Source organism: Gymnogyps californianus, chromosome 1 (genome assembly GCF_018139145.2).
Source record: "Gymnogyps californianus isolate 813 chromosome 1, ASM1813914v2, whole genome shotgun sequence".
Lineage (NCBI taxonomy): Eukaryota > Metazoa > Chordata > Aves > Accipitriformes > Cathartidae > Gymnogyps > Gymnogyps californianus.
Window position 1 is genome coordinate 88386428 of NC_059471.1, and position 23832 is coordinate 88410259.

The 23832-nt window shown below is 40.2% G+C and overlaps 1 protein-coding gene across 3 annotated transcripts in view; it reads left to right on the plus strand.

Annotated features, from left to right (window-relative positions):
- Positions 1 to 2043: 2043 nt before the first annotated feature.
- Positions 2044 to 23832, plus strand: part of PDK3 (pyruvate dehydrogenase kinase 3) — a 63743-nt gene continuing 41954 nt past the window's right edge. For all 3 annotated transcript variants that reach the window (XM_050905569.1, XM_050905560.1, XM_050905578.1), the window contains exon 1: positions 2044 to 2240. In XM_050905569.1, coding sequence (XP_050761526.1) covers positions 2135 to 2240 — 106 coding nt within the window. In that variant the 5' untranslated portion in view covers positions 2044 to 2134. The remainder of the gene's footprint in view (positions 2241 to 23832) is intronic.

Sequence of the window (23832 nt, forward strand, 5' to 3'; positions counted from 1 at the left end):
ACCTACATGCATTTTATGTTCTCTCAAGCAAGTCTTGCAGTCTTCTTACACACAAGGTTAGGCAGAGTTGTTGAGTGAGTCTGGGGTTTGTATTTGTCTTAAGTGCCTGTATGAAGAGTTTTCAGAGAATTTGATCTATTTGTTACGTCATCAGTTTCTCCAGTGTTGAGAGAAACTATCGAGAGTCCATTTGACGAGAAGAGCACACCTCCGTTTTCCAGTGACTTCGCCCGTGTCTTCATTATGTTTTAGTCCATATCTGCATAGACAAAAGCAATTCCAATTTTCGCTGGGGCTGGTTAATATAGGTTTAAAAAATTCCCAACAAAGTGATGCTGTGACACTGTTCATATTGCAAAAAAGGTTTTGTGTTTAGAAAGACAACTCAGTAGTTAATTGTTGCCTTGCTATTTTTTGAGGCTGAAGTGGTATCACACTAGGATTACTTAAAAATGTGAAAGGTATATAAAATCAAGTGGCTTAAATTTTGACAATGTATCATCCTTTGAAGTTGCTAATTTCATCTTAATTCGGGGAAACATTTTTCTATCTTTAACACAAAATGATACTATTTTCTGCTAGATAATTCCGCAACTCATTTCAGAGTTATGCTATAGATAAATCAAAATCAAATCCTGAAGAGTATATAACAAAAGTTCTAAAACACTTTTCCTCATCTGCCAGAAAAGCTCCAGAATTACAGGAGATGTTTCATTTTGTCAGCCTTGATTACATGACATGCCTCTTCAAGGCGGTCATTTCTATAACCTGCCACTGAAGTGATTTTAAAACGTTTTCCAGCTATTAGAAGTTATTTTGTACATTAGGTCAGGATTTCTCAATCTCAACTTCTATAAGGACAATCACAATAGGAAGGACGGAGAGAGACTTTCAGTAACTGAAGAGTACCTGTTTCTTTTGCGAGTCAGTTATAAAATTAGAGTAATATTATCTTGTACATGGTGAAGTTTATATTGAATTCATTAGAGAAAAAATAAAGGAATTTGTGACCAGTTATTTGTCATCAGATGCATTTGTCATAAATGTACCTAAACCACATCATAGCAAAGCTGGAAAAAATAGGCAGTGACCTCATTCAGTGGTACATTTTAGTTCTCAGACACCCTGGCTTCACTTTTGATTTTAGCAATCAAAATTGATTTTAATTGTATTCAGGTGCTTTCTCAGACAAAAATGGACTTTTCAGGAAATTGTAAGTATTATCAAGAGTTGAAACTTGACAGACACTGCACATGGACTGTCTTTGTAGGGAGTACAGAGTTGTAAGAGATTCAGCAGGGCCCCACCTACAGCTACGGTAGGCCTCGTGTTACAATATGGTGGAGTCTTCCACCTTTAAACCTTGTTCTCTCCATTGCTTAAAACTTGCTTTGTTACGTAAAATGAAGGCAGCCTTTCTTCCGCCGGTCTTGCACAAACTGTAAAACCCGCTGAATACCAACACCGTTAAGGCTGAATTTCAGGCTGAAGCCAATCGTGCACACGACGTTTTATGGCCTGGCCGAGACAGAAAACAACTGACCAATTCTAAACGCTAGCCCAACGCCTGCTGCTGAATGAACGCCACGCGATGGAAACGCACTGTGCCGAGAAGCTGCCGAGAAGGTGCCGAGGGCACCCGGCCATGCGGAGGCAAGGCTCTGCCCCTTCTCCTCAGCCTGGCTCTCCCTCCTTCCCGCCTAAGGAGCCCGCTCCCGCCTCCCCTCAGCCGCTCGCCTCACCGCGGGCCCGCCCCCCTCGCGGCGATACGCCTGCGCGTTAGGGCGCCCCGGCCGCTGGGAAAGGATGGCGGACGGACGACACGCGCCAGTCTCTCGCGCCCGCCCCGCCTCTCCCCTCCCTCCGCGGGCGTGCGCGTGCGCGCCGGGCGGGCCGGGCGGGAGCGCGCGCGCGCGCGGGGCGGGCAGCGGCGGGGCGGCTCCCTCCGCTCGCCCCTCCCGCCGGGCCGGGCCGGGCCGCAGAGGGCGACGGACGCCGCCGGGCTGGCCGCTCCCCTGGCATGAGCGCGGGTGGCTGCGCCGCCGCCCCAGCGCCCTAGTGCCGCTGCCGGGAAGGGGAGGGAAGGGGAGCGGAGCGGAGCGGCGGAGAGGAGCCGGGCGGGCCGCGCCGCGCCATGCGGCTGTGCGGGGCACTGCTGAAGAGCCCCATCCCCAAGCAGATCGAGTACTACTCCCGCTTCTCCCCCTCGCCCCTCTCCATCAAGCAGTTCCTCGACTTCGGTGAGTGGCGGGGCCGCCCGCCGCTGCGGGAGCGGGGTGAGGGGAGGGTGGGGGTCACCCCGGCTCTCCCGCCGCGCAGGAGTGGCGAGGGCCCGCCCGGGGGAGCGGCGGCGGAGGCCGGCGCCTAGGCCTCGTCTCCTCGCCCGGCATCTGGGCGGCGGGGCCCGCCCCTGCGTGCGGCCTGGGGAGCCCGGGGTGCGCAGTCACGGCGGGGGGCGGCCGGGCGGTGCGCGCTGCCGCGGTGGGGCCGGCCCGGCCCGGCCTGGCTGCGGCTCCCCGGCCCCGGGAGGCCCCGCAGGCTGATGGAGGCCGTCGTGTGCGAGGCGGGCTCCTGCGGTGACAGCTAGCTGTGCGTGGCCGTCGGCGGCTGGTGGTAAACACCGCCGCGGCTCTGCCTCGCCGCCTTGGCGTCCTGAGGTGAGGTGCCGGGAGGCTGGAGAGGCAGGCTTGCATCTCCTTCCTTGCCTTATTCCCAGGCAGCAGGCTCCGTGGGGAAGAGGGTTAAAATAAGGGTTTCTGACCTGAAATTTTGCGAGCTTAGCGACTGAAGGAGAGAGTAAGTTACTGGTCTTGACTGTGAAAATTTTAATCTGCCATGCAGAGATTGGCTTACTTAAACCTCAGGCATGAACTCTGACAGTACTTGCGTAGGAAACCCGTTCATGGAAAATTCATGTGCTTTAGGAAGCGTAGCTGATGAATAAATAGCATTTTTCTTTTCAGAAGCACTGGACTGAAACCAAGGAATGACTTGTGTTGCAGTTAGAAAACTGACGTTTCAATCTAGAGAACGATAAACTTCTTATATCTGTATCAGAGGTTATTTGGCTCCTGCTCTCTGACACAAGAGGAGTTTAGATTTTATTATCCTATGAATGTTGCTGGTAGAGTAAATATAAAGGCCGTGTGTAACACCGTGAAGCTTAATAGAGCATTCCTTCATTCCACTATTACACTAAAGGTACAAGAAGACAAAAATGAGCCAGTGGTGTTAAGCCAGAAAGTGATTAAAAGTGGAAACAATTGCACATTTATGGCAATGGTATTAGTAAAAGAAAGCTGTAAGTATAAAGAGCCAGGACTGGGCTTGCTACCACATCTCAGTGAGAGAGGGGTTTCTACCATTTTAAAAAAACAACATCACACCTTGTCCTGTGTTATGTTAAAAGGAGAACCTGGTTAGAACCCATGCTTTCCTTCTCTGGTCTCTGCTCATGTGAGTTTGTTCTCACTTCCCTACCCCTTCCTTTGCTGCTGTACTTGCCCTACTCTGGCACTTGTGCTCCTTATGCCATGTCTTTCTGTACTGGCAAGAGCAATGGCCTAAAACTTAGAATATCTTTATTTTAGCCCTGGCACTAATCAAATCATTTCACCATTGTCTGTTTGAAAGTTGGGTTTGTAAATTGTTGCTGGAGAAGTATTAATGTTTGTGAGGCTTTTCAGTTGTGACTAGAGAGGTGTAAAGATTTCAGTCTTTGCTTTAATGACTTGGATTTTCTGACCAAACTTTGCTTTTTGGTAAGGATTTCTACTGTTCTAAGTTGCCCCTGCATTACTACTTGCTTTTGGACATCTCTTGTGTGGCAGCCTTTTAATAATGCTATTTTTTTCAACATTGTAGTATCTGTATTACTTTATGGTTTGAAAAGTGTCTCATGATTCTCCAAGAAGAAGTAGTCTTATTTTATGATTTTAAGCCTGATTTATGTTAGTGGAAACGAACAGAGTAAGAACGGTATGTTACAGCCTGGCCAGCCCTGTTCTTTGGCTGTGCTCCAGTCTGTTGTCACTGGATGTGTCTATGGAATCTTGTGTGTGCGTAGGCTACATATTTAAGTGTATTCATGTCTTAAGACTGACAGGAAACTATATAGTCGTTGACATTTAAAACCTCTGAAGAAAAAAATGGCTATGTTTTAGGCTTCTAAGATCACCAGGAGTTTCTAAGATGAGTAGTCTTATGTGGCATCAGCCTTGCTAAAACTATCAGCTTGATCTTAAAAAGCCTTATGGGCCACTTAACATCTCCACTTTCTCTTTAGTGCCTGTATTTACTTAGGAAACCTTGAGTAGGATTACAGCAGTTTAAGCAAATAGATTAAAAACAATGTAGTTACTTAACTTGTGTGATCCTAGGTGTTAACAGCTTTGGGTAATTTCCAGTTCTGTTGGAGACTTCAGAGGCCTAGAGGAGAAATTGGCAACAAAACCTAAGATGTTGGTGCAAGAGTTTTGCTACTCAGGGCATGGAAGGCCTGGACAATATGCACTGTATTCAGGGAGCTATGTTACTTACACCTGAATTACCCAAAAAAGAATTTGCTGGTGGCACAGGACACAAGTATTCAAGAGGGCAAATATGCCAAGCATAAGGACCATGATACTCAAGGTACAGTTCAGTTGTGTTTACCTAGCTTAAATGTTTGATGGGAAGAAGACACTCTGTTTTGTAGTCAGCTTATAGAGGCTACCTAATGTCTCACTTAAAAAGAAATGGTATTTTTGTTAAGCTACTTAAATGGAGTGTTTGTGTTACAAAAACATGACTAAATAGTCAACAGATCTTAAAGAAGAATAAGCCCAAAGGAAATGGTGTCGATAACCCTCTCATGGCAGTCTGATTTTGTTGTCTGATGTACATGTGTTTCTTGTATTTAAAAAAAAAAAAGAGGAATTTGCACTTACTGTAATTCAAATTTATTTGGAGAAGGATTTTTGACTTAATTTCTGACAATAATGAAACTGCAATATGGTCTTTATGTCTTTTTTTGTATTGGTTATATTGGTTTAGACTAAACTGGCTTCTAAATTTGTGTCTGTAAAATCCTGGTGAGCAGAGGGAGAGAAACTTTATATTTCTTGTGGGCTGAAGAGTCTCTTCAAACACAGTTGGTGGCAATGTATATTGACATGCAGCTTAGACTTTTATTACTGAGTAACAGTGTGGGTTGTATGGAATGCAGTTGTGTGCATAGTGGGGTTGTAGAGTCTCTATTCCTTTCCAATGATAGAAATTAATGATGTTTACTTTAAAACTTTCTCAGGTAGCTTAATTCCGTTAATTAAACCACTGTAAAAGACAGTTCGGCTGTTTAAGTTAACTCACTAGTACTAAAGCCTGTGAAACAAAACAGAAAGCAATACTTAAAGCAGTGATTCTCAGTTGGTTTTTATAGCTGAGTCCTGTTAGTGTCTACATACCATGTTCTGCCATATGTGATTTACTTTGTTGAGCTTGCAGCTATCTTTGTAGCTGCTGCAACTATGTAAGAGGTTACTGTGTCATGGGCTTGGGACCTCTATGTCACAAAGTATGAGTGCTCAGATTGTCTGTGCTGCTTTTTTCTTTTTTCTGTGTGTTCATTTTGTGTTTGCACACTCTTCTTGAATACTGTTCATTCAATTTCTTTCTTACAAAGTGCATTTCCCAAGATTCTTGTGCAATCTCATTCCTTTGCAAAAGAATGACCTTCTGTAAGTGTGTTTTAATATAAACAAGTTTTGACCTTGTTTAATGTTAGCATGTCCCTCTAGGTTTATCCAGGCCTCCATGATTATTGTGGTCTGGAAAAAAACAAAATCAACCAACTGGATTCAGCTGTGTACTTCCAAACTAGGTAGTTACTCTGGAAGTTATTTTGGTAGATTTCCAAGTGCAGGCATTCCTAAATGACCCAGTCTGATATAATTACTAAAATATCTTTTCTGAAATGAACATGTAAGTAGAGAAGTAGTTTAACATTCAGGTACGTGAATCTTTATACGCTTTGGGGGCTAGACTGTTTGAGAAAAAAAATGCCCATACTGAAGATCCATATTGATACAGCATCTCAATTTAAATTTGCTTTAGCATGTAAGATGGGCCTTAGAGGATGACAGGTTAATCCAAAATACCCAATAATCTTCATCAGCAACTACATACATGGGTAACCAATCGGTCATGTATGCCTGGGGGAAGTAAATAACCCGTCTGGTCTATATGAGGGAAGTAGAGTTTCTGTGTCTAGCAGTGTCCTAGCATTTTAAAAAAGACACAAAGAGACTTGAGCTCATTCTGTCCGCACTACAGCCTGGCTTGATAAGGGCTAGGTGTGAGCCAAAACCCTTACAGCTGTACTAATGCTGAACTGTGCCCAAGCTAGCAGGCTCCATGCAACTGCTTGGTTTGGGTCACGTTGGGGTACCTCAGTTAACAGTAAAGACATTAACGAATGTTTTATGAAACAAATGGTTGTACTGAAAAGGTTACATATAAAATAATTAAGCACAAATAAAGACACAGGGGAAATATAAATTGTGTAATCCTTTGATCACGCATGAAAGAGTCATTTGAAGTTGTGCTAGTGATATATTGTGAATGTATGCCAGTATACTATACTCATGTAATACTCTCATTGCTACTGCTCAGCTGATGAAGTGTCTGAGACTTCTGTGAGTCTGAGGGTTTTTTTGTCAAAAACATGTCCCGTTTTGGGCCCCTCACTACAAGAAAGACATTGAGGTGCTGGAGTGTGTCCAAAGCAGGGCAACGAAGCTGGTGAAGGGTTAGAGTACAAGTCTTATGAGGAGCAGCTGAGGGAACTGGGGTTCTCTAGCCTGGAGAAAAGGAGGCTCAGGGGAAGCCTTATCGCTCTCTACAACTACCTGAAAGGAGGTTGTAGCGAGGTGGGTGTTGGTCTCTTTTCCCAAGTAACAAGCGATAGGACGAGAGGAAACAGCCTCAAGTTGCACCAGGGGAGGTTTAGATCGGATACTAGCAAAAATTTCTTCACTGAAAGGGTTATCAAGCATTGGAACAGGATGCCCAGGGAAGTGGTTGAGTCCCCATCCTTGGAGGTATTTAAAAGACATGTAGATGTGGCACTTAGGGACATGGTTTAGTGGTGGACTTGGCAGTGTTAGGTTTACGGTCGGACTTGAAGATCTTAAAAGTCTTTTCCAACCTAAATGATTCTGTGATTCTATGTACTGTGTGCTTTTGGAGCTTGTTTACTACTAAAGCTATCTTGGCCAGTTGTACTTAGCTATGTGCTAGTCTCTTCTGTTTTAAGTCTCAAACCAAATGTTTTGGATGAATTTTGTACCTATAGGGTTAAACTTGGCTTTTCGTTAGCTCTTTGTACATATAGGTAAAATTTAACAAAATGGCACTTACCCTTCCTTATTTGTTATATGTTAGTGTTCATGTACCACATAGTTACTAATGAGTTTGGACAAAGAAAGTCATGTATATACTTAAGATAGTGAATTCTTGTTGTGGAATGTGGCTTAGGAGATCCTGATTTTGTAGGTTATAATCAAAATACCTGGGGCAACTCTTACAGCTACTGGCATTGAAAAAGATCACAAAAGTTGTAATTTAGTAATTTTACTGTACTGTGAACAGCTGAGCATGCAGCAGATAATCACAGTGAGTGCATGCAGTTTGGGAACTGTTGTATCCTGGGGCATATCTGGAGGAAAAGATGAGCAATGGATCCTCCCCATTTTTAAATATAATTTTTGGTATGAAATTGTTCAGTTTATGTGGGTACCTATTAAACTTACCTGTCTTGAGGAAACTTGTAGGCCTCTTCCAAAACTGATACAAAGAGTAAACCAGGTATTGGCATTGCTGTTGATTGCTGTCAGTTGTATGTGCAGCATTAGATCAGGTTTCTGCATGAGTGTTTACACTGCATGTTGTCTTGTTGGTAGCAGGCATGCACCAGCACTGGAACTGAAAACGTGCCATTGAAAAGGTAGCTAGCAGATACAATTTGAACAACAAGATGTGGGGGTAGGAAAGTAGAGATTGAAAGCAGCCTTATGTCTCCAAACATAATTATTAATCTTCTGATGGAAGATGACTATTAGAAGATTTTTTACGCAAAAAGATATTTGAAGTTTTGTGGGTTTTTTTAACACAATGTTACAGAGAGACTGCATCTAAGACTTGCAAAGTTTAGGGCTAAAAGATACTATTAAATAATTACCTGCCATTTATTGCCTGCAGCTGTTTTCTACTGCTGTCTGTGCATTGACCTTAAAACCTTACGCTTGATTTAAATGCATCTTCGAAAAAAATTTCCTCTTAACATGAATGTTAACCATTGGTATGCTAACCACTGAATCAGATCAGAAAGATGAATGCTAGTCAGACATTACTGTCTCTTATTTTCATCTGACTGGCTTCAGCTTCCAGCCAGCAATTTTGTTACAGCTTTTGTTGGTAGGTTGGGATCCTTTGATGCCTGGAATTTTTTCACTACGAGGTATTTGTACATTGTGATGGAGTATTTTGTCTTGATTTTGTAAAGCTAAATACATTCATTAAATGAGTTGTTTCAAGCCTTATGAAAATACCACGGAATTATCTTTTTTGGCTTTTCCAGGATTTTCAATATTGTTCTTCAAATATATCTGTTAGAGCTTTAAATAGAATCCAAATAGGAGTTTTGCCTGACATTGGAATAGAATAATTTTACTGCTGGTTTGTTTTTACCTTTAAAGGCTAGCCTTTTGTCGCAGTGAAAGCTGGATGTGCAAGCTGGATTGTCTGTCTGCTTTTGTTCTTGAATTATTTTGGGGTTATTGCTTTTCTGTATTCAGTCCTTCATTCTCTAGATCTGAGCATGGATAAAGTTTGCACTTCATAATATAAAAAAGGGTTTTCTTTGAATGGGCTGTAGCACAGCAAATAGCTGGAAGCCTTTGTTTGATGCAACTGTTATTTGTAACCTGTTACTACTAATAACTCTGCCAGTCTCTGGCAGGCAGTGATATTCCAATACTATATATAATGTTGAAGGTTTTTATAAGGCCTAATGTTGATTGTTGTGAAGGTCTGGAAGAGACATTGCAGTTAGATAACTTTGTTCATCAGTCACTATTGAACTGTGATATGATAGATATATTTGTGTGTGAGGGAGTACTGTGTAATATTAGATCATGGTGCATTTCATTTACAGAATTGTCTGTATCAGTCACTTTTGGAGGCTGTTTCAGGGATTAAGTGTGCTTGTTTGATAGTCACTTTTTTTCAGAAAAGGTTGTTTTCAAATTATGTGCTGCTAGTTAAATCTTCATTAGTGCAGTTCTGCAAAGTTCTCAAGAAAAATGTTAGCTTTGGTTTACATTTTTAACTATTTTGATTATGCAATAAAGGAACACTTCATTTCTATGAGTAATTGAGACTTCATATATTCTGAATTCAGTATTTTAGTATAGTTATAGTACAAATTCCATAAATTGCTGTGGATGATCGAACTGGGTCACCAAGGCAGTAATTTTTTTTTTTTTGGCTCTTATAAAGCCTAAACATTGGAAATTCTGCCTTCAGTAGGTGATTTGACTGGCCACTTCTTGCCTGTAAGCATAGGTTAGTAGTCTGCAAGTGAGCATCCTCCAGCTGATGGAATTGATTGTGTTTTGTTTCCCTAAATGGCAGAAAATTTCTTTGTCTGTGTTCTGTTTGTCTCTGGACTGACCAAAGGTGCTGCTGCAGTCCTCTGCCTTCAGGTGCTTGGAAAGGGAGATGGTGTTACGCTGTGTACGTACATGTGTGCATACTCATGCATTTTTTTGCTGAAGCCGATATGGTGTTGAAGCAGATGGTTGAATGCCTTTTGGTGAAAGAAAGAGGACAAGAACACCTAATCCGCATGAAGCAGTAAACAATGCTAGGGTTTTTTTTTTCTTTTTAGCAAGTAACAGAAGTGATAGAGAATACAGCTTGATAGAAATTGAGGGCTTGGCAAAACTACTTTCTGGAAGGACAAAAAGATAGGATCTGTAGTTCTTGAAGATCTAAGAATGTTTGGGACACCTTTTTCTTCCAGAAACTGGTAGAAATTGTTGAAGTCCCTGCTTTAGACTAGGTTTGGACTAATAAGGAGGTGCTTGAAAATCTGAAACTTAATTAAATTTTGATGAAAATTATCCTGAATTGCTAGTATTCCTTCCCCTTGGGAATGGAAGAAATGACAGCTAGTGACTTTAAAGTAGTGTAACTTTTACAAGCTAAGGAAATAGGTAGATAGGGTCTCTCCTAAGACATAAGGAGTGTAAGATGATCTGTCAATTTCAGAAAGAGAAATTCTGATGCAGGCAAAAGATAAGAGAGCAGTAGAGCAGTGTTAGGAAGTCCAGAAACGCTGTTCGTTAAAAAAGCATCATATGAAAACTGGAAGCAAGGACATATATCTTGGGTTGCAGTAGAACTAACAGCTAAGGTGAAAAGACATGGGATAGAAAAGCAGAGAAAAAGATGCTGAGATAATTTGTAGTAATTGGGGAGAAAGCTGAAGTGTAGCGTTTACTTGATTAAAGTACGTACATAATGATAAAGACTGCTGAATTAATCTTTGCTTCAGAAAAAGATAAATTGTATCCAGAAACTTAAAGGAAATCCCAACTCCTCCCTGTCCTGATACAAATTTTAGATAAGCTGAAATATGTCTAGATCCTCTTCGCTTAGCGGGTGCCAGTAGAAGTAAGCCAATGCTGTGTTTTGTGAATAGCTGAACACTTTCTTCTGCAAATGTGAGTGGCCTGGTGCAGCACAGCTGTTGCTTACGGGCTTCATGGAAATAACCGATGGTGATGGCCCCAGGGTTGTGGAAGTGGAAAAACACACTACTTGTCTTTCAAAGAAAAGGAAGAGGAGGACATTAGAGTAGGTCAGGTTGACTGAAGTAGCTGAAAAAATGATAGCGCTAATAATGAAGTAATACATAGATAAGCACCAAGAGATAATGAGGTGGTAAAGAGACAGTAAATTGTGTTGAGGCAGTCTGATTTCCAAGTTAATTTGGTGTTTGCTAAGGCAGTAGCAGTAGATGCTGTACCTGGCTTTTTATGAAGTTTTGGCACAGTACCATGTGAAATTCTTCATTAAAAAAAAAAAAAACCACAAAAAACCAATGGAGTAACTTTAAGATGAGATTGCTGTATAGTACATGTGTGGTGTTCTGGTGGGTTGACCCCGTCCAGCAGCTGAGCACCCACGCAGGTACTTGCTCCCCTCCTCCCACCCCCCATTGGCATGGGGGAGAGAATAGGAAGGGCAAAAGTGAGAAAACTCACGGCTCGAGATAAAGACCCTTTAATAAGGAAGGAAAGAGGAAGAGGAACAGGTCATGCAAAGGCAGTCACTCGCCACCTCCCACAAGCAGACTGATGCCCAGCTGGTATTGGTGTAATGGCTGTCTTGGGAGACAGAGCCACCTAGGTTTTTTTATTGCTGGACATGACATCATGTGATATGGAACATCCCTTTGTCCAGCTTAGGTCAGCTGTCCTGGCTCTGTCCCCTTCCAGCCTCTTACCCACCCCCAAACCTACTTGCTGGGGTAGGGGCTGAGTGCAGGAGAAAGAGAGGCGGCCTTCATGCTGTGCAAGTACTGTTCAGCAATAGCCAAAACATGGGTGTGTCATCAACACTTCTAGTCACAAATCCAAAGCATAGCACCTTATGGGTTGCTGTGAGGAAAGCTGACTCCATCCCAGCCAGCCTCAGTACACATGTTTAGGAAGAACACTTCATATACACTCTGTGTTTCACTAGCAGTCATTGATCTTCACAGTACTGTTCTGTGGAGAGTGAGTAGTATTTCTCCGGTTCCCCATGGCCCAAAACAATATACTCTGTAGTAGAATTAGGCATAGATTTAGGAATTGTTTTATCTGATTCCATAGTTACTATATTAAAGCAGCTTTTCTTGATGCCAGTTGTCCTTAATATATTAGTGTTTTTTAAAAGTCACCTTTTTCCCAAAATTGCTGAAGTATTTTACAGGCTGTTACTTATCCTTTTTAAAATATGTTTATGATTTTGTGTGTGTTCCTGGAGTCAGTTAAATGTAGTTTTTCTTCTTGGAACAGTAGATTGAAAGGCCAGATTAGAGCACTGAACTGTGACTCTGAGATATACAATTCTTCTCCTTTTTCTGATGCTTTGTGTATTATAAGAGACTATTATATTGACCCTTTTTTCCTCTGAAGCTTTCTATGTAAACGTGACATTCTCTTAGATGTTTCTTTGCCCTGTTTGTTTCAATTATTTTCTTTGCCTGGGAAGAGGCTACTCTTACTCTGTGTGTATATACATACATATGTAAAAAAACTGGCACATTAGTTTATAGTCAATGTAAAATAAGTAACACGGTATTATAAATACTTTCACTGACTTAATTCCTTAAAATAGTACACTTGTGCAAATTTTAGTCAATATTTTTCAGAATTAGGTTTAAGACTGTGTACATAGAGAAAGAGGCGAAGTTAAAAAGTTACAAAATTACTTTTTGCTAAAAAAATAATGTACATTTTAACTACTACTTCTTTGTTTTAGTCCTTGTTTATGCTTCTCTTAAAGATTTTATTGAATGTATTTATCCAGTCTAACTCTGGTAACTAGCAGTGGCATAGAGGAATCATCTAATCTTTTTTGCAATGTGGTTTGTTAGTCATCAAAAGTGTTTTGTAACAAGATGTTTAACAGTCTAATACATTTCACAGACTGAAGGGAAACTGGACCAAGTGGTGTTGGCAGTATTTTTATGTAATTGGTATTAACTGTGTGGGTCTTTGCTCGTAAACGTTAATTTTATTTATGCTGGAGATTTGGAATAACTTTCCCTTTGGCATGTTGACAGGGACTAAAGGATAAAGCAGACATTTGTATTTTTCTGGAACAGTTAGTGGGAATTATGGAAGTTTTCCATAAAGGTTAGGGAGGAGGTTGTCAAAGCTGTGAGAGCTTAGGGAGAGTGTTAAAAATTTGGAATATCTAATTATAACCTTCACTGTGAAATAGATCTTCACCTTTTATGGGCGGAAAAGGTGATTATAAGCTCAAAGGAGCAAAATTCAGTCTCTTCTGGTCCGTTTATTGTAACAATCTGATCAGAGAGCAACAAATGGGGAATAACATTTCTTTGGCTTGGTGTTTTAAGCATCATCTACACTTAAAGTTTTAAATTTCTTTTAAAATTTCGAGTCTCACCAGAACAAAACACTAAATTTGTTTTGTCCAGGATCTCCTGTTTGAAAGCCATAGAGCCCCTTCACAGTGTAGGCTGGGGTTGATGTGCTGCACAGTACGCGCACCTCTTTCCTGCTCTCCGACTCTTCCCTGCTTAGGGAATAGTCTCAGGAGTGTTAGTGGAAGAGGAGCTAATGTCGTCTCAAGAGCCACTTTTTTTAGAGCTCCTTGCACTTGGTTAGGGAGGGAGTCTTTGGGTGGCATGGATAGCTCTAGGATCTGGAACCTGATCTGGGCCATGGTTTGTCCTAAGAACATTTTGGCTCTTTGCCTGTCACGTACTGTGGGGAGTGCCTGTGATACGTGCAAGACAAAGCTTAGCTGCTAAAATCATTCATCTGACTTTCAGCCTACTCCCAAATTGCCCCAAGGAAAGACAACCTTGGGCCTATGTGTCTAAAAAATAATACAGCCTGTGGGTAATTGCTTGAGCGCCCCTCCATTAAACTTTGTAGATCCTTTTGATTACTGTGCTTTCTCCTGGCAAATGCTTTAAAATACTCGAAGTTATTTCATTAGAACCAAGTGGTAAGCAGTTAAACATTAGTTTTAGATCAGGGAAGCTTATTTTAAAACTTCATGCTTTTATTTTAATTTGGGTTGTTCTATACAATACGTGGTACTGGTTTACAGCTTTTACAAGTGGTTGCCTGATAATCCGTTCCTCTTGAGACATACATCTTCCCTTGAGTCTTTTCTGTGACAGGAAGGCTGTGGCTTTAAGAGTTAAAATTAATGATTGCAGTTTGACTAAGACTTTGATAGATCTGCAGTGTATTGTGTATCTGTTAATTCCTTCGGTTTATCTGTTCCAGTTCAGTAGTAAGTTAAGCTGCTTTCCAGCACAGTCAGTTTCATTCGGAGGACTGTTTACTTGAAACAGGCTTACTGGAGTTTGCAAGTTATATATTGTAACTTACTACATTATTATTACTACTATGTTATTATTACATTAGTGTATAGCTAATATAGCTATATATGTATAGCTAATATAGCTAATGTAATAATAAATGTAACAATTTCATCCATGTTGAGCTGTCCAGTTGTGCTAATGACAGCTGTCTGACATTTTGTCCTTAACCTGCATTTACATGCAAATGTGAACTGACTTTGTCTTGGCACGAGTGGTATTCATCTATATGGCCATAGTAATTAATACACGTAAGACATAAACAAGCTGACTCTTTCAGAGATTTTGGAAATAAGTGGAGATAAGTATTTTTTTCTGTATAAAAATTGAAGAGTAGTTATATTTACTTAACTTTGAACTTCTTAAGTTGAAGTCTAGACCTTTGATTGTGAATGGGATTTGGACTGGTCATTTAGACAGCAGAATATAGACTAAGGCATTCTCATTAGTGAATGGTATCCTGAAATTTTCCTTTGGAATAGAAAGTAAGTGCTGCAGTTGGCCTGGCAGTCAAAGAGTGCCTGAATCTGTTAGATGAATTGCATAAATTAGAAATGGCTTATTAAGCTCAACTGTTTCTACACTTCAGCTCTGGTAATTTATCCGTATGCTGTGTCACATGACTGTTGGAAAGTTTAACTGTAAAGCTAACTAGCATGTGAGCTTGCTAGTTTGGATTGCACTTAGCAATGAAATGGCACAGAGTGGAAATCAATGGTTGTACAGTGTTAACTAAATTCTCATCTATGAACATAAATAATTTAGATTGAGTAGACTCGAGCCCCTCTATCAGCGTGCTTTCCCTTAGACTGCAGAGGTGCAACTAGTAATGGGAATTGGACTGAAGAACAGAAGCAAGTTATGTGGGAAAGCTTACTTGCAGACTTTAATTCCTCTGGCTGTAGCTGGTTTTCTGGCAGTAGTTGTTTAACAAAACTTAATTGTTCAGACTTCATAAAAGTGATATGTTTATTATAGTTCAGTAAGAACTGAAAATATTTTCCTGTCCTTAGTTCTTCAAGTTTCATTTTTTGAAACTTCACTGTTTCTCCAGTTTCCTTACTGACATGGAATCAGTCTCTTCATATGCTGATCATACCTGCCAAGTCAAAGCATGTCCTTAAAACAGGGCACTTCAATGAAAAAATTGTAAGTGTTGGTGGAAGTAGGCTTAGAGAGCAGTGATGGAACTTGGGCTGAAGCTTAGGTCTGAGATGTATAAAACCAGGCTGAATACCTAAGGTTAGTGTGGGCCGGATCCTTAAGTTTGGCCATCTTCTGGATACCTGTGTTGGAACAGCTGTACAGGCTGTGGTTGCTATCCTGTAGCACAACGTGGTCGGTTGGAAAAGGGAATCCAATTTCAATGTACAGCTTTCTTAGAGGCAGCCTGTGGTAGAGAGTGAGGGTCAGCAAGACTCAGCATCTCCAGTTACGTTGTGTGTGTTATTTTTCCCTTTGCTTCATCATCTTCATTGGGTTTTACAAAACCCTGTCTTTTACCAAACAAACCCTGTATGCTTTTTGTGGGATTGGTATTTTTAGTGGTTGGTGAGATAAATACCTAGAAAGTATGCTGAAAATGTCTTTATTTCTGTTGGGGAATAGGAATGCTTTTGGAGTTGGGGTTGTTTTGGTTTTGGGGTTTTTTTTGTAGCCACATTTATTGGGGCTGTGCAAGCATAGCTTGTTTGCCTTTTAATATATAGCCCACGCTCCTGAAATGGTGTATAATCAGTGGAATTCATTGATCCTTCTTTAGTTCTGTTTTTCCTAGCTTCAGCAGCAAATTATTAGTTCTAGCCTTTGCTCGATCCCCTCTGATGCCTTGATCTTTTTGCATATTCTTTTGAAGATTTCTCCATACCTCTGCTTCACTTTTGTTTGTTTTGTTTGCCTGTACAGGAGCTAAAAAGTATTCTGGAACCTCAAGAGGAGAGTAGATGTGGTCAATTGCTCCTGCCTTCCCGTCTTTCTTCTTTTATTTTGCCCTAGATAAAAGCAATAGTAGTAGTTTCACAGGGGTAGGAGGTGAAAGGCTTCTGATCTTGTTTTTATGGATTCTGAATGGAGTCCCTCCTCTCAGACGTACAACAGATGGGACTTTGCTGCTTTTGAGTCTTAAAGTAGTGTGGTACCTAATGTCTCAGCTCGGTGTTAGATACATAGTTAATGGAGAGAACTAGACCTCTGGGTGCAGTGAAAAGACTAAAAAGAGCACTTAGTTTCTTCTTTTCCTGTCTCCTCTGACAAATAAGTATTAGTAATCAGAAACTACTGATGCTTTTATGATATGACCCTGGCAGTCCAGTACCTGCTAGGGATGTGACAGCCATATTAGGTTTTCGAAGTAGGTGACTTTGGTCATCATCTATGAAGGACTACTACTGTAATCTGTTCTCAAATGGGTATTTCATGAATGTGGGAATCTGGCAGCTGAACTGAGAGCATTTGATAATGTTCTGGAGGAACCAGAGTTCTTGGTCTCATGCTGAGTTTCTGCCCTCTTCTGCAGCAAAATCGAGGCTTGTGTACAGCCTTTTGAATGGAACTAATCCTTTTGTAATCTGAATCTTGGACAGCATAGTATTGCTCTGGCAATTTGTAGAATTCGCCAGAATTGAATCAGGGTCTGCTGCATGTGTGTGAATAGCCTCTACATTGTTTGTGCCTCTTGTTGCAGGACCCAGAACAGAAGTTTTCTCTAGGTCCAGCTTTGCAACAGTTGTCTAATTCCATCACTGCAATGGAGGGAACTGAAAAGATACTGGTTCAGAGGGAGCACTGTGATGAATGTTCATTCCTTCCAATTGAAAAAATACTTTTTTTTCCCCCTACATGCTACGGGCATATGATCCCTGGAGCCTGAGTGGGCCTTATCATCAACATTACATTTGTTTTCCATTTCTTAGCACTATGAGGTAAAAGGTGAAAGAGAAAAACAGGGAAGAGATGAGTAAATGTTCAGAGAAGAGTTGAATCCCAGAGAGGGGAAAATAGATTTAGTAGTGTCCTGGTTTTGGCTGGGATAGAATTAATTTTCTTCTTACTGGCTGGTACAGTGCTGTGTTTTGGATTTAGTGTGAGAATAATGTTGATAACACGCTGATGTTTTCGTTGTTGCTAAGTAGCGCTTATCTTAAGGTAAGGATTTTTCAGGTTCCCGTGCTCTGCCAGCAAGCAGATAGGTGCACAAGAAGCTGGGAGGGAGCATAGCAGGGGCAGCTGACCCGAACTAGCCAAAGGGGTATTCCATACCATGGAACATCATGCTCAGTATATAAACGGGGGGGAGTTGGCCTTTTTTTTCCCAATTCTCCTCCCCATCCCACTGGGAGCGGGGGGCGGGAGGGAGTGAGGGAGCAGCTGTCTGGTGCTTAGCTGCTAGCTGGGGTTAAACCATGACACTTTCAAAGTAACTTCTGTTGTATCACTTAATTTACGCAATCTGTGCTGCTGCTGGCTTGCTTCAGAGTTCTCACTTTTTGCTTGTTTCTCTCCCTGTGCGAAATTGCACTGCTTTCTTTTTGCAGGTGATTCACAAGATATGTGGTGATCGCTTTCTTCCTCTTGGGTCATGAGAGAATTAGGGCTACAAAGAATGTTAGGCAGTGTTCAGTCTAATCTCCAGTTCAGAGACTGAATCAACTAGCTTAATGTAATTTTGGTCAGATGTCTAACTTTGCTAGTAAAAGAGATGGCAAAAAAGCAGAGCAGGTTGCTTTCTTTTACAGTGTTTACCATCAGGAAGTTTCTGTCAAATTATGACTTGAATCTTCTGCAGTTTGAGTCTAATACTCGTTTGGTCCTTGATGGACTAGGTTACTGCTGTCTCCTCTGTAGTGAACTGTAAGGCTTTGAAGAGTGTTGCTGTGTTCTTTATTTCTTCTTAGGTAAATCCAGTCAGATTCATTCATTCCTTTGTCACAGACTATTTTACTGTTGTGGTCATCTGGATTTCTGCTTGGTCCATCTGCCCTTTTAGAAGATGCTCAGAAATTGATGTAATTTACCAGTGTTGAGTAAGGCGGGTTATTTTACATGTGCTTTTCCTTCATCCTCTTTGGTCAAATTCTGGGTTAATTTATAAGCACCGTAGGTATGACCTGGGCATTTTTTAATCAGCTTGAAAGTATAACTTTCATGAAGAACAGTAAAAATCTAAAGATAATCTAGCCTCTTGACCCTGAATTAAAATCTAGTTCCTTAGAAAACAGAATTACTTTGTAGGGTTATTTTCTACCATGAAGAGTAGTATGGGGCTGCTTTGTTCCCTGCAGCAGAGTAGACCTATAGCAAAGAGGTAGTATGCTGTACGGTTTCTTGTTTTTGTTGCCTTAATGTGATACTCCTCATTGAAAGAAACCTGTTTCAGTGCCTGACTTAAGAATTTGGTGTGCACAATTTTTCCACTTAAAGCAACAAAACTGAATTATTGTTTGATGAAAATCAAGTATTGCTGTATTACAGACATTGGGAAATAAACATTGATGGTGTGTGTAAAATTGTGAACCCCATATATCATGTGATGTCTTACTTTCCTTTCTTCTTGGCTTTGTGGATAAGAAGTGTTTCACTTTGAGTAAGTCTTCTAATATTTCCATTTTCAGTGTTTTAAAAGCATACTTTTAAAGAGATCTATTTGTTTTGTGTTTCTGGGTATATAAATGTGTATGTATGAAATAAAACGGATGCTGTCCACTAGAATGTCCTTTTTTGGCCGTTCTGCCTGCATTAAACATTGATTACCAAGTTGGGCAGAAGGAGTTTTAATGAAATATAATTCTAGAGATTACTCGCATACTTAATGAAGGGGTCAAATTTGCAATGTCGGTAATATATCTATCCTTTGTTCTTCACAAGGTTGTTAACAAAGCAGAATATTGCTTAATTCTTCTGTAGAACTCTGTCAGAGTTTTATCTTCACAAAAATCAATGCAGAACTTGTGAAAACTGAAATAATTGCATTTCTGATGCACTGTTCTGAAATGGTTTTCTTTTCCTAATGCAGAATCTTAGGTGTCTAACAGCTTAGGTACCTCAGAAATGGTATTTAAAAATCTTTAACAACTGAACAGTTTGAGATGAGAACAGTTGTTCCTGATGGATTTGTATACCTCCAAAAGTGTTTTTTTTCCTTAATTTTTATTTTTTCCATTAATATTTTCAGAACTAGCTAAACTATGCAATGAAATTCTGTTGGCTTTTGAAAGGATCTGAAGACTTGGACTGTTCTGTGTTCTCACAGGTAGCAAGATATTGCAGGGTGATCTGTTACGCAGCTTACTGAAACATTTCCAGTAGATATGTAGCTAGAAACAGTCAATTCAAGAAACAGGATTCAGACTTTTTGGTAAGCTGTAGAGGATCCAAGACTTCCAGGTGCTGTCGTTTCTTGGGCATTCTCTCCTTTCTAGTATTCTAATCTCTCATACATGGCATTGGGAACTTCAAACTCTTCCTTGAGTTGATGTTTCTTTCATGGGTATAGTGTAGCATGCGGGCTGATCCACAAATGAGGTGCTGATATGGGAAACCTACGCAGCTGCCAGTTTAAGGAAATATTTTTTTAGCTGTTTTTCTTGAAATGAAAATCTTCCCTAACTTCTGACTTGCAGAAAATTTTCAGTATCTTGAAATATCACTCAAACTTTTAATCTGCTTTAAAATCTTTAAAAAAAAAAAAAAACAACAAAAAATGCTTTAAAATCTTCTCAAATGCTTTGCTTTTAAGTATTAAAACCACAAGTTGCACAAACAACTTTTTGTTGTGCTCATTTGTTACTACTGCTTGAAATCTAAATTTAAGTATTTGGCAACTAAGCAGAAGTACATCATATATCATTACTGAGTCTGTAGAAAGAAACTGCTATGCTATCTCAGCAGATCAGTCTTTACTTAAATGAATATATATTTGTATTGAAACACTCTTTAGGATGAAATGTTAACCTAGCCTTTATTAAAATAACTCAAACTCAGCACGAATATAAAAGTTGCGCAGAAATCCTTAGTTATTAAAGGTGTAATATTTTAATGGAAGCACATTCAGCGTTCAGAGAAAGTTGAATCTAAAACTTTGAAAAAGTCTTTGATGGTGGGTTGTTTTTAATTTGAACATACTCACTTTTCTTAGAAAAATGTAGATGGAAAGCACTAGTAGAGAAGGTGAGACAAAAAAGAACCCTAATTAATTGCTAACAGTTAAATAATGAGGAGTAGTGGACTGTAAAAGTGAAGGCAAAGGCCTTGCTGTAGGTTTAATATCAAGGTGGGAATGCTGTATGGATAATCTTATTAGAAACTTTTCTGTCTCTAGCAGTGTAGATTCTGTTTTGTCATCAGTTGAACAGTGAGGTCGCGCTTCCCCACCTTGGAGCTCAGAGTCTGTTGCTGGCCGTTGATGGCAGGATGGCTGTTCTGAGGTGGACCCCACAGCTTTTTGTTTCTTAAGTCTTGAATGCTTTTCCTGTTTATATCCTGTCTCTGGAAGAAACTTACATGCAGTATTTAACCAGTAGTTGCACTGATGTCTGTAGGACTACTCAAGACAGTAAAATTACAAATAAAATATGTATGTGAAGCTTTTTGTTTATGCCGGTGATCCCCACATGGCATCTTCTGACCAGACTCTTCTGCAATATTCCTATAGTTCAGTGATTCAGTGATTTATAGGTGAAAATTCGTGACTCCTCAGAGTTAAAAATGAATGTTAATTTCATATAATTTAGCAAGATAGCATAAAGCTGTATTTGCAATGCATTGCTTCAAGTATAAAAGCAGTGGGCCTTCTATTAGTAATTCATAACAAAAGCTGTACTCCTAGTGTATTATAATGCCATGCTAGCATTATACTTCCATGTCATTACGTTCTGCCTTTAAGTGTGCTGCTACCGTTGGTCTTCAGTGCACCATAATTAATCAACTCTGACACAGCATGCCCTGTTTTTGGAAATAAGGCTAAATACAGTCCTTGATGGCCTAGTGCAGTGTAGTCTGCACTAGGGCGTAAGATTACTGTATTCTTTCTTCCATTTGAATTCATACAAAGGTAAGCAGGTCATTGTTTTATATATTTGTAGTATTGAGTAATACAAAATATAATCGGGGGCTGCAGTATAAATCAAGGAGAGATTATTCACAAGTTTCACTTTCACTTTAACCCTGAGAGAGCGACTTCAAGTTCCCTTCAACTGAAACTGATGGATTTAAAGTGGCTTTAGCCTATGGTGTTTAAGACAAAAGCCTGATTCTGGCAATGTGTATTGACCCAGCTGGAGTGATAACAAAATCAAGAAAGAATGCTATATATTTTGAAAAAAGATGTAAAGAATAAAGCAAAAATAAAACCAACCTATAAAAAAAAAAGATCTCTGACTGTAGGCTAGACCTGCAAAAGTGACATTACAGCTTACTCGAATGCTGTTTCTGGAAAGATCTTTAGAACTTAGGCTTACTTGTGTATGCTAAATTATATTAAGAAAATACCTTACAGACTCAGATTTTACTTTTTGTACTTAGTAGGGTGTCTCTCATTTTGACAAATGTGGTTATACAGGCATTGCTGTGAAGAACAGCAGCCAAGGAGCAACTGTTAGGACACAGTATGCTTTTTGCTTTGAAAGCTGGAGGATATCTAATTATTGCTGATCCTAGTGAATAACCATTCTCTCTTCCCATGCATGCGCTGTTTGGCAAGCAGATAACTGACCTTATGCTAGAAGCCGAAGCAACTCTGTGGAGCCTCTCAGATAAATTGCACGCAGCTAAGCAGCTGATATTCTGACTGCATGCCCCAAACCAAAAAGATGTACTGAAGTTATGGTGAAGCAAACCTTCAAGTTAGGCAGGCTTGAAACAGAACTTCCTTTCCTTTTTCTTCACTGAGCATGCAAAGGGACCCCAAAGGGCTCTGTACCTAAAAAGTAGCTGTACATTAGAGCAAGGCAACTCCTTAAAAAGAGACAGTTTAGAACTGCTGGGGTGAGACAGATTGAATAGAGATGTGCCCTTGCTCAAGAGAGAAGAGGAAGTGGGTCTCTTCTGCCAGTCCTGCTTTCCAGTCTAGCAGCTTTTGTTGTCTGCCTTGCACAAACCCGGGGACTGTGTCTGTGAAGGGCCCCCATGCCCTTTCACAAACTCCTGCAGGCTGTGGGTTCTTGTTCACCATTTCCTCATTCTCTGTCTGGGCTGTCTTTCATTCCTTTTGCTTTTTATTGCCTAGAAAATAACTAAACTTGCTCTAAGTCACGCTTGGGAAGAAGCAGTTGTTGTCTTTGTTCCTGAGGGTTTTTCCAGCCCAGAAGGTGTAGGGTGAGCTAGTCGGAGAGTCTTTCCTGCTGTCTAGCCAGTCTTCCTAAAGACCTACTATATACAGTGACTTGTGAACAAACAAGTGTCTATCCTCTGTTGTAAGTGAATTGGTATCTAACTTAATTGAAGGATTGAAATCATTACTGTGCCTCACAGAAAACAACAATGTAATGTCTTGTTTCCTTTGTCTAATTTTGACAGGATGTGTGTATTTGTAATTGAAGATGTGACAATGCAAGTAAGTAAAATAGGTCCAAATGTTTTCTGGAAGAACAATAATAGAATTGCTGACACTAGTAGAATTTAATGATCCACTGATTGATGATACCTAAATGAGCAAGAAAAAAGGGAAACCCTAATCCTTCCTGCATATTCCCCCAAGCTTGTGTTACGGTTTGGGAGCTAATCCATCAATGCGTGTTACCTATGCAAAGAAGGTGAGAACTCTGCTGTTCAGCTGATTATAATGGGACTGTCTTAAAAAGTATCACCTTGATTGTGCTGGTCGTATTGTACTTGAGTCTTTCAAATTGCAAATCTCAGTGATTATGTGCCTAGCAGTGCTTTTAACACTTTCTGGTTTGCTTGAACATAATTTATAGCTCTTGTATTATGCCTTCACTCACAAATTTTGCAAGCGATTGTACTGGTTATCATCACAAAAGACATTTGCTGTCTTTCTAGACAAAAGCAGAATACTGACTGTTCATTACAAGTAAAACATGGATTTTTTTTTTAATTTTAATTTACCTGGACTCTTTAGAAATCAGTTATGGTGGGGAGTTCCCCCACTTGTGAAATGCTACAAAGTACAAAAAAGTATGTCAGGTCAGATCTGATCTTCCATCTGAACTCTTTGGGCAAGAGTCTTAACATCTTATACTTTCAAATATTTGTAGTTAAAGTTTTATAGGTATCTCCAGTAACTAGTTTAGCTTAAGAATGCTATTAGTCATGTCAGTCTCCTGGTTCGTGTGGGGTGGCTCCAGAGAATTATCACTGTTCCAGCTAGGTCTGCAGCAAAGTATTGTTATTTTGCTAGATCCCTGTTATTTGCTTTCTGACTGTTTGGGTTTTTAAAATTTCTTTTCAAAATATTGTGCTAGATAAAAATCTGTTTGAAAAGTGAAAGTCCAAGATAATCTCAGCTGCAGCTTTTCCAAATGAGAATGTGGTGATGAGCACTGCACTTTCCTTCCAGGTGGCTAGTGAGTGTCTTGTAGGCTACTCCTAGGAGGGATGATAACCTTTGCTGATCTTTCCAGGTGCTGCTGAAATGTTTAAGTACTTAGTAGGTTTGAAGAGCTTGTGACATGAAACATCAGCCAGCTGTTGCCATTCTGTTT